This window comes from Eleginops maclovinus, chromosome 15 (genome assembly GCF_036324505.1).
Source record: "Eleginops maclovinus isolate JMC-PN-2008 ecotype Puerto Natales chromosome 15, JC_Emac_rtc_rv5, whole genome shotgun sequence".
Lineage (NCBI taxonomy): Eukaryota > Metazoa > Chordata > Actinopteri > Perciformes > Eleginopidae > Eleginops > Eleginops maclovinus.
The window spans coordinates 5,221,232-5,232,407 of record NC_086363.1 but is presented as its reverse complement, the minus strand read 5'-3'; the positions used below and the strand labels follow the sequence as shown (position 1 = coordinate 5,232,407).

The window sequence follows — 11,176 nt, the reverse complement described above, 5'->3', positions numbered from 1 at the left end:
AAATTCAGACATGAGATAAGACAAACATCATTCAATCCTCTCAAGCCCAAATGAGAAAAATATATAATCTTCAATATTTATTTCCCCTCAAACGCTAATTAGACACACTATGATAAAGTTCACACTTTTATATCACAAACAGCATTTTTACAATAATTATACACAGCAAAAATGTTCATCTAAGCATACAAACCTCAAATAGTGTTAATTGTTTGGTAGGTCAGCCTGTTCCACTAATGGCTGTAATTATCTTATTGTTGTATTACAGAAACACACAAGACTGGAACACATTCAGCACTTCACATGGTTTAATTTGATTTGCATTATATGTAAAAAGAAACTCCATTTCCCACTTAAACTAAAATCTGTGACTTATTTGACTTTGTATTACGAACTATGTGACAATCCTCTTTTGCTCTCCAATGCGATTGTAAAAACATGGACTATATTTACTTCTTACAAACAACACAGCATGGCAAATTGAATGGTTTAGTTAATAGAAAGCCACAAACATCCCAGGTGGTGACAGGTGGATTTATATAAGAAGCTTAAAGCAACATGTGGCTGACACACAGATTATTATTTGTATACTTCTCATCACCCATGGATTTTCCAGTCTGATATTGCTAAACAATATGCTACGACTATCACCTGTGAAGAAATATTTCAAGGAGAGCACGTACCTTTCCTTTATCTTCAAAATCCATCCATCCATCCATCCATCATCATCATCCATCCATCCATGTATTAATCACTTATCCATTCACCCATCCACTAATGCATTGATTCATTGATCCATCCATTTATCCAACCATTGATCCATCATCCACCACCCTACAGTCCTCCCACTAGTCTTTTCACTGAACAGATCACACCCGACCCACTACAGATGACCCCCAGGCTCAGTATGCACACGTCTATCAGCCGGTCCCGCACAGTGAGGCGACCCCACTGCAGTCTGAGGTGAAACAGGCAGGGCAGGATGAGCGTCATGGCAGACCCGGTAACACTGCCGGTCAAACCCATCAACAGGGAGAACCTGGGGACCAGCAGGGCCAGCAGGTATGATGTCATCAGCAAGGCGACACGAACCAACAGGGCCGGACCAGACACACCTCGACCTCCATGTTTGGAGTACGATGAGACATCTGTGGAGGGATTTAGGCAGACACGTTGCTTTTGATGCAGGTTTGTGTCAGATAGGTGACATTATTTACTAAGAATTGACCGATGTCTATTGAAATAAAAGCTGTTAAGGGCAGTAAGGGTTATTGTAATGGCATGTGTATTGCCCATTGAAATATCCCATGAATAAATTACATTTGGGAAAAGGGAAAAGTGTCATAATGTGATGATGACTTCATTTGTGTTTACAGTCAACAACCATGAGCACCAGGGAAACTTTGTGATGACTCAGCATTCAAATTAAGGTGTCAAATGGTATGTGAAATTTGCTTTTCGTAGTTGTATTTCTGACATCATCTGTAACGTTTTCGTTTCGTATGTATCTTAAGAGGTAATCTGTGGGCTAAACAAACATTTAATATAAATTAAACTCATGATCTGTTCCAGCACAACCTTTCTTCACACTGAAAGATCTGCAGAGATTCCCATCTTGAACGATCTAACCCCAGTTTACCACTTTTGACCTCGGGAGCAATTAAGTGTTATGCCTAAGGCGGAATGAGAGAGAACGACATGTAACTGATTCATTTTCTTCAAAGCTAATTTCATTAACAATCCAGGGATCCACCAGCCTAAGGCCTGCTTTCTTTATCTTACATGCTTTTGCTGCTCCACAGAGTAATTAGGAATACAGAAAGGAAAAAACTGCTTCCTAAGGCCATCTGCATTTCAGACATTATAACATATGAAATGGTGATGTAAAGTCCACCACATCTTAGATATATTTCATGAGTACAAACTCATTTATAGATGGCCTGAAGGTACTTGTATGGTGACAAAACTTTGGAAAAGGTCAGTGGTTTCAATAGAAAGCGGTCCGTCGTCTTTACCTCCAAGCAGACAGGTTTGCAGTATTTCAGCAGCAGAGTAGAAGGGCAGAGGGTAGGACAGCAGGGCTTTAGCCAGCAGGCACAGGTTGACGAGAGGTCGGAGGTCAGAGGGCAGGTTGTTTGTGATGACCTCACTGGTCTCTTCCCCCCAGGTCAGCACGGCCTAATGGAGGAGGAAAAACAAATCAATGAAATCAGTCAATCAATCAGTCCATTTGTCTGTCCCTTCTTCCATCCTTTGATTAGATTTGCTGTTGTCAGCCAGATGTCGAGCCAAATATAGATTTTATATCTGTTTCAACGCTTTTTAGGCAACAAATTCTAAAATAAAACCGTCACTCTGTTTTTTTGTTTGCATCTGACAGCACTAAACGCCATGTTTAGCATTCTTTCAGAGTCATCTCACACCCATAAAAAAAACCAACTCTATCAACTCAATGTCACTGAAATTACAAGAACATTTTCAGTGTTAAAAAATGTTACAAACCAGTAAAGAAAACAGGGTTTTCATGATGCAGGCGACACCATGAGTCCACCCCAGCATGGCATCAAACTGCCCTCTGTCCTCCATACTGCCCTCTAGAGGAGGGAGGAAGATCTGCGAGGTGTAGGAGAAGATGATGACGCCCACAGAGACGAGAAAGTCCTCCGGGTCCACAGACAGAGACAGAGTGGACCAGGACCAGCTGCTGGCTCGACTCAGGCAGTACAGCATGACCAACAGGCTGACAGAGGGTCAGGGACAAGAGGAAAGAAAAGGAAAAAGATATTTCAATTAATAAATCATGCATTGATAATTGTTTCATTATTTTCAAAGCACAATGAGCTGTTCATTCTCTGGTACACAGAGCATAAAAGAGAAGGTTTGCCTTTATGAGGATATTAAAAGAAGGAATAAAGACATTGTAGGAAATATAATACAACAAAGGAAAGGAAATTTAATTTGAAATAGTAATAAATCATCAAAATACTTCCCAAAAAATAAATATCTCCAATATTGTATTTTAAAATGTTATACAACTTTGTTTTTTTAATAAATGGGAAAACAAGGCTCTTTTTCTTAGCTCATAAAATAAATGGGATAATAAATAATAAACTGGGAGGAAATTAGTATTTGCACATCACTAAATAACTAAAGAATTGAGAGATCAGAAGAATCTTGGGGAATGTTGAGATCCAGCTCCATTATCCGAGAGTGTAAATAAAAATCAAACAAGCTGCAACAGCAGTGTGTTGAAGCTGGGAGAAGATGGCATGACCAGCAGACGCTGCGTAAAGATCAAGGAGTGGAAAGGAGAGCACATAAGAAAGACCACCTCGTCGTCTTGATTCAATATGACAGGTGATGCAGATCAGCAAACCTTGAGCTACTCCTTCTCAATCACCTGATGAGTATGTGTGCCAGGGAGCAGAGCAGGCTGAGGGTGGAGACTGGCCTGAGATCAGTGAGCAGCAGGCAGGGCAGCAGGAACACCAGAGACACCAGAGAGCACACTGAGCGAGGAACAGCCGTCCCTGACACACTTTCAGACAGCAGGCTGGTGGAGACAACCAGATACAGCGTGCACGTCATCAACAGCTCGATGACCTGCAGAAAAAAAAACAGGGAGATTTTTGAACAACTGTTCATTGGAAACTAAAGGTGTTTTCTTTTCAGTTTGTATCTCTCATATGTACCTCTAATTGTTGGCTGATATTAATAAATGAAAAATTACAATAGATGAGAGATTGGTAAATGTAAAACATAAATGATTGAAATAGTTATTGAAAAGTAATGAATAATAAAAACAAGTTTTAAAAAATTGGATAAATGGCTCAGAGCTAAATAAGAGCAATGGACAATTTACAAAAAGTCTACATGTAATTAATAAATGGTTGACATTTATTATACAGTTGAAAAATAATGCAATAATGGTTGTGGATATAAAAGGTGAAGGGTTCCTCCATTACCTTAATTATACAGGCTTTACATGTGTCAGACAAAAGAAAGTTGAGAACCACAAATCCAGAAGTACTAATAAATAATGTGTGTGTGTGTGTGTGTGTGTGTGTGTGTGTGTGTGTGTGTGTGTGTGTGTGTGTGTGTGTGTGTGTGTGTGTGTGTGTGTGTGTGTGTGTGTGTGTGTGTGTGTGTGTGTGTGTGTGTGTGTGTGTGTGTCTTGGTTTATACTTGTCTGTGTGTTACCTGAGCTACATTAACCATCCAGCCTCCCAGTCCAGGCCAGGTGGGCCACAGTCCTTTGCAGCAGGCCTCCACAACGTCCTGGTAGCTGTGTCGGACTCGGACCTGTGAAACCGAGCCTCCACTGAAAGATACAAACACAATCCTCATGTGATACATTCTGAAACAAATTCACATCTGGTCCAGTGTCACTATTACCAGTTATTAAGTGTGCGGAAGATCCAGTGCTTTAGATGAGCACAAGAAAGATGAGGTTCTTTATACACATTGCTATGGCTTGCAATGTGTATGGAAAATCAAACTTAATGAACTCATCAGAACATTATTTAACTTCAGTTCACAAAATCAACTTTAGCACTGCTTTACCGGAACAGATTCACATTGTATTTTTCTGTGGAAGTGGTACTTTTCTTAAGCCTGCCACTGCTGAATGAATAGAATAACATGTTTTTATATTTGCACTCAACAAAATTGGGGTTAACTTCCCCCGAGGAGTCTGCATAGAAGAGAAAATACATTCATGAATGGCTCTGTTGTCAGAAACGTACAGTCACCATTGCTGAAAATATATCTGCAGAAATTCAAACTTATCCAACAAAGAAACATCCACCAAGCACAGGGATAAGAGCTCTTTGGGAATAAAAGCCCAGAGGTGAAAGAGTTAAACAAGTCGCTTAGAAAATCTGCGATGGGTAAAATGTTGAAAGACACACCTTTGTTCCTCTTCATACAGACAGGCCACCAGGATCCTCCCGGTGTGGTTGCAGACCCAGGCCGACAGAACCAGCAGAACCAGACCAACATAACCCGACCGGACCAGAGCAAAGGGTAAACCCAACACAAAAATACCCTGAGGGTGAATACAGAGATGGAAAGACTCTTTTTAATATATATATAAAATGTGAACTTTTGCCAGCAATTTTGTGTTGGTTAAAATGTGAAATGTACATTTGTCACAGGTTTAGGGCCAACTACAAATGCAATTTACAGTCAAAGTAAAGAAAACACCAAATCATAAGGAAAGAAAGTATAAGGAAAGGTAAGGGATGAAGTAACAGGCAAAAAGAAACCAAGACAAGGAAGACAGTTGAAGGGGGAATGAAGAGAGGAGAGAAGAGAGGATTGTTCACGGATGGAGGACGAGGGGGCGAGAGGAGAGTTTTGGCGTGATGCCTGGAGAGTTCGAGGATTCAGGAGTCCAGCAGGAGCAGAAGGAACGAGGAGAGGCAAGCTTTGGCCTGTCATGGAGGGGAAGTGATTGCCAGAGAGAGGAATAAGGAGGAGACAGAATGGAGGTGGAAGAGGAAGAAAATGGCACAAACTGAAGAGGGTAGAGGAGAGAAGGAAACAAGGATGAGTGGAGATCAGAGGAGACAAGAAGCTGCTTTGATGGAGCTTCTACATTTCGAATGTTGAAACATGGAGAGACACACGCATTGACTGACACACACACACACACACACACACACACACACACACACACACACACACACACACACACACACACACACACACACACACACACACACACACACACACACACACACACACACACACACACACACACACACACACACACACACACACACACACACACACACACATGCTCTCTCTCTTTCAAGTGGATATTTTGTAACTGCTGTCTGTTAGGCATATGCTGACGGAGCTTTGATGTTCAAATGGAGCTGCTGGTGATGAAAGCAGTTTGACGCTCAAATATCTGATTTCATCTCCCCTCTCTCTTTCTCTCCCTCCCTACACTTTCTCTTTCTCTGTGTGTTCATGCCAGATCATTTTTCATTGGTTACTCTGAGCACAACTTGAAGCAGCTCCCAATCACTAACAGGTACGATGAGTGGAAATAAATTGCTGATTGGCTCTGGATAAGCTTCCTCCAGCAGCAATCTGACACCCAATATAGCTTTAAAATGTGTGTGTTTACCTTTTTCACATACCTTACACATACAGACTCAACATCTATTATTACATTTATAATGTTTTTTTTATTATTAACTTTTTATTCCTGTTTTGAAAATGCAAATCTTCCGGTATGGCGGAGTGAGCGGTCATGAGTTAACCAATTACCTCAGGTCAGCTTTTTTAAAAAATGGTACGCTAGCCCCCGTTAGCATTGATATCAAAGAGTTCAGGCTGGCTCTACGGATCCGGCAATCCACATTTAAAGATTAACTAAAGACAGAGATGAGAGGAACGAGAATCGCAATGAGCTACAGACACTGAAAACAAGCATAACAACCAGTTTCGCATAACTGAGTTAGAAGAGTGGTAAAGGATGCGCTGTTGGGAATGTCCGACCAGACACGACAGATCAAAGAAAGATTACGGGTCAAGATAAAACAACTAATCGATTGATTTGTTAGTCTGCAACTGTATAAACATACCAAACATTCACTTGGAAAATAACAATGCAACATTTCTTATGAAGATCCAAGTTTTCATGATAATATACAGTATATTGTCAAGAAATGTAGACCTTAAAGGATAACCTGCATAAAAACACTTCAAAAATGTACTTTTTTTAATGGGCAACCAGCAGCATTTATTCAGTCTCACTTCTCTTCAGGGTCTTGGGATGAATTTGGCAGTGTGATGAACCAAAATAACTTTTGACAGCAATCATTTCCAAAACAAAATGGGGACATTCTTAATTTCCCCACGGCCTGTGTTTGGATTTTAAAAACCCATTTACAACTTGGATGTTGAATTTCCAAGCCAGTTTAAGGTAAAATGTCGCTCACAGTCGACAATCACAGGCAGTAAAAGTGATATCAGAGCGTTGTTACTGTCAAAAACACAAACTTCAGGTCTCTCATCTGCGATGAAGACACACAAAGAGGAGCTGCCTCATTAACAGTCAAGTTGGAAATAAAACCGAGTTTCATAATACTCCCAAGTCGGGAGCCATGAGAGCTGGAGCTGGTATTTGCATTTTTGGCAGCAAATTTGCTCTCTAATAAAAACTTTATTAAGCTGGCAGACAGTCACATCATATATTGGCATGAATAAACAACCACTGGAAAATACATTTTTTCTTTTCAGCCTTGATAGGAGATAAAACGGATGTTGTTTTTCATAACAAAGACATCTGTCAGTCCCTTAACAAATGTTCTGTAATTACGGCGCAGATTTTTATACTGTACATCAGATACATTTTGTGGTCATCCATCAGCGTCTGAGCTTCCCGAGCATCCAGTGAATCACCGCCTTCATTAATAAGACTCCTTTATGCTACGTTACTCATCCAGCAGCCACCTCAATTTAACCTATCTGTGACCTCAACTAAAGGATTACCGAGGAATCCATTTGGTTAAGGTTCCTGATTGCAGTGTGCTGCTGGTAATGAATAACCTATAAAACATTAAGCAACCCCACCGAACCTGGAATGAAGCAGATAGTGTTTTAGTTTTATAAGAAAATATGCTGCAGTAATGCATTTATTTTATTCATGGCATGGTTTTAGGGACAAATGCATTAAAATATAGTTGGAAGCATCAAGGCTACAGAAGTGAATAAATCGTACATTTGAAAAGGCAATTTAAATCTGCAATACAGAATATATCATGGCCTCAGTTTCCATTAGAGACAAAGTTTCAGTGGCACAGAAATGGGTCTCTAATGAATGAAAACCTGGCTCTGAGATAGAAAGACTAGCATCAATAAACCAGGCACATAAAATACTTGTTTATCTCATAAATATCATGTGTTTGTATGTTTATTTATGCACTGACAACAGAGCTAATGGTGAATTAGGACGTGTGTATTTACAACAAAAACATTTGATGGTAATTCACCTCGACTCCCGAAGGAACAAGTTTTCATGCATGGGTCTTCATCATTCGTGTGTGTGTGTGTGTGTGTGTGTGTGTGTAGACAGTATTGATGCCGTAATGTCATAATGTTCTTTATGGACCCAGTGACGCTTTTCAATTACACTGCAGTTATTCAGTGAAAGAACACATTACCATGAGTGCAGCGGTTGAATACGGCCCAGTATTTTACACAATAATAAGCTATTAGCATTACCGCCATGAGGATACATTGTGTTTATTAAAAAAACAATTTGATTCATGCTTTATTTGATTATGAAGACTGAAGGGAGCCCGACAAACAGCCTGCAAGACCACTGAGCATTGTTTAGTAATATCAGGGGGAGCGGATTAAATGTAGATCGTCTGCATCGTTAATGAATACATTTGAATGCGTTCAGTGGTTGCATTTCAATTTTGAGATAGAGAGACAAAGCTTAAGAGAAAGAAGAAAGAATTAAATGTTAAAATTTACCCACAAGGTGTTTATTCCAAATTTGCAGCTGCAATAAACTGCAAAATCTAACTAATGGGTCGACTTCGTGCTTGCTTAACAACCAGAGTGCTAATGCAATGGTTGACCAACACATAAAAAGGGTGTAACGGATGATCTTTGTTCAACTTATTCCAAGACAATTCATTTGAAAGGAGCTTATCTTCGGTGACTAACGTTTTCCGTTACTCATATTGAGCAAGGAGGACCCCTTGTTTGAATACGAACTCTGACAATTTACTGCCCCTTTTCTACACCGCCGCTTATATAAAGGCACTGGTTACATTAAGAATATAAATAATATTTCAGCAATGTTTGAAGTAACCTAAATTATGTGATATTTTGCATTCATATTGTAAAATGTGAAAACCTCCTGTGGTCCTTTAAATTGAAAAGAAGAAATCACAAAATCTCTATTATATAGTTTTTGGTTTTTGTGCGTCTTCCTATACAGTAAGAGGAACACATTTTTGACCCTGCATGTGATATAAAGTAGTACCTGTATGGCATTTGTGACATTCCAGCCAGCCTCCCAGGCAGTGATGGTGGGATTCAGCCCTGTGGTGCCCGGGTTGGGGCTCTGAACTGGATTAGCCAAACTCCTCTTTGCTCTCTCTTCTTGAAAGCTGGTGCAAAACTGAGAAGTCCCCTCCACAGTCTCCTCTCCTTCCTCTCCACCCCCAGAAAGTCTTGGTTTTTGCATATTTCCTCTAAACATCATGTAGGATCCAGTCTGGCCACTCTGGTCACTCTGGTTTTCCTCACTTTTGTCTGTGTGCTTCTCCGAGGATCTTTTTCCTTGGCCATAAATGTTGGAGTTTTTAAACCAAAAGGCGTCTGAAGTGGAAACCGCTGAAGTTATGGTGATAGTTCTGGGTCCGGTGGAGATAACAGTGGCTCTGGTTTCTTTAAGAGCTGGACTCCTGGTGTCATCAGAGCTTGGGTTGTTTCTGTTTGTGATGTTCTCCAAAGGCAATCTGTTATCCTCATTGTAGGTTCTGCTCAACTCATCACTCTGGGTCAGAATCAGCATCTCTTCATCCTGATGAAATAACCTGCAGATCAAACCCATTTCATTAAATGTTGAGTTTTTCTGGACCCTCACTCTCATCAGCAAAAGAGCATATTTCTACTTTAGTGAAAAACCTGTGAGTGTTTGTTTCAAAATAACTGTTCAGATGATATTATTCCTTCAAAATGCCACAATGAGTTTGATAATTAGTGGAGACTGCTTTATTTTGCAAGTGCTTTCCGCCACATTACACATATAGAAATGTCACTATGTATATTTTTGTAATCTACAAGAAAAATACTTTAATTTAATAAGAAACAACAACAAAAACCTACTTATCTATCAATGAATGTATCCCATGTTGTGACTCACCTTGATATCCAGTCCAGGTGAAGCCTCGACACTGCCGAGCCCAACAGAGACCCAGCAGCACTCCAGGGCTGCCAAGAGCTGCGAGCCCTGCGACAAGAGCCCATCTTCAGCCTCGCTGTGTGCAGAGTCAGCCTCCCTGCCTCTGGAGGTCTTTGGGTCTGGGGAAGTTTGACTGACACTGGACACATAAACAAACTCCAGCAAAAAATCTCCCCCAAACACACACACTCACAATGTCTAAGCACTATTGCACAGGTGTGTGAAGTGATTGACAATTTTGTGAGCTGTAACATTTTAATGTAGCAGTGTTTTCAACAGTGAAGAAGTAAACACCTTTAATGGCCTTAACACAGGGATGAAGTTGAGGGCAATTTATTTACTGTGGGATAAAATGAATCCATTTTTACATGCTGATATAAAATAACAATGGTTTAACTTTTGGATATGTTATTCTGTTTTGATAATAACTAACTTCATGTCATTATCATTGGTTATTCCACTGAATTTCAACCTTAACAACTTTCAAATTTCATTTTTGGTTTGGTTTGGTAACATATCTTCTCGACAAAAATGGATTTAATATTCAGATTTTATCCTTATTTCATATCTCTGTTTGTGCATGTGGCTGTTCATACCTGGCAGCCTGAGTTTTACCCCAGACTGTGGTGAGTTGTGCAGGGCAGCAGGAGGAGCCACAGAACAGTTGTGTAACTCACTTGACCAAAACTTTTGTCCAACTCTTCACTTCTGAAGTTTTCTCTGCTCCACTTAGTTATTTTCAAATATTTTCTTTACCCTGCTATGCTCGTTTGTTTGTTGTATCCAGGGCTGTGCTGATGCAACATTTCATTTTCTGTGTAGAATTTGAAGCTTTTCTTTCCAAAATTGCTCCAGTTTTGCAGCACACTGATGTATAGTACGCCTCAAACCCTATAACGGATTCACTGTCTCAGCGCCTGCCTCACAATTAAAGCAATTTCACATGTTTACAATGGTTTGGCAGCAGTGGAAAACATTATTGTTATTACAGTACTGCTTTGAAAGTCACTGAACCTCATCAAAAAGTGATCTGATGACCCAATTTCAGGGTTACCATATCCCTCAATGTAAAGTTTAAAGTTGTTTACGTTTCCCAAGCATTTGCCAGACAAACTAATGGAAATAAAATGATAATAATGAACATTCAAAACACAAGCTCATCTGGTAAAATATGATGCATAACGTGATTAATGTGTGATGCTCCATGGTTACTTTCCTAATTAATACTGTAAGCGC

At 40.0% G+C, this 11,176-nt stretch overlaps 1 protein-coding gene across 1 annotated transcript; it reads right to left on the bottom strand.

Annotated features, from left to right (window-relative positions):
* Positions 1 to 741: 741 nt before the first annotated feature.
* On the bottom strand, positions 742 to 10,056 carry LOC134877211 (vesicular inhibitory amino acid transporter-like). Its single transcript, XM_063902631.1, has 8 exons — positions 9,902 to 10,056; positions 9,017 to 9,572; positions 4,911 to 5,047; positions 4,201 to 4,321; positions 3,401 to 3,603; positions 2,503 to 2,740; positions 2,016 to 2,178; positions 742 to 1,148 (listed from the first exon to the last, which is right to left on the bottom strand). Exons 1-8 carry the CDS (start codon positions 10,003 to 10,005, stop codon positions 835 to 837), a joined length of 1,836 nt encoding a protein of 611 aa, XP_063758701.1. The 5' UTR covers positions 10,006 to 10,056; the 3' UTR covers positions 742 to 834.
* Positions 10,057 to 11,176: the final 1,120 nt, after the last annotated feature.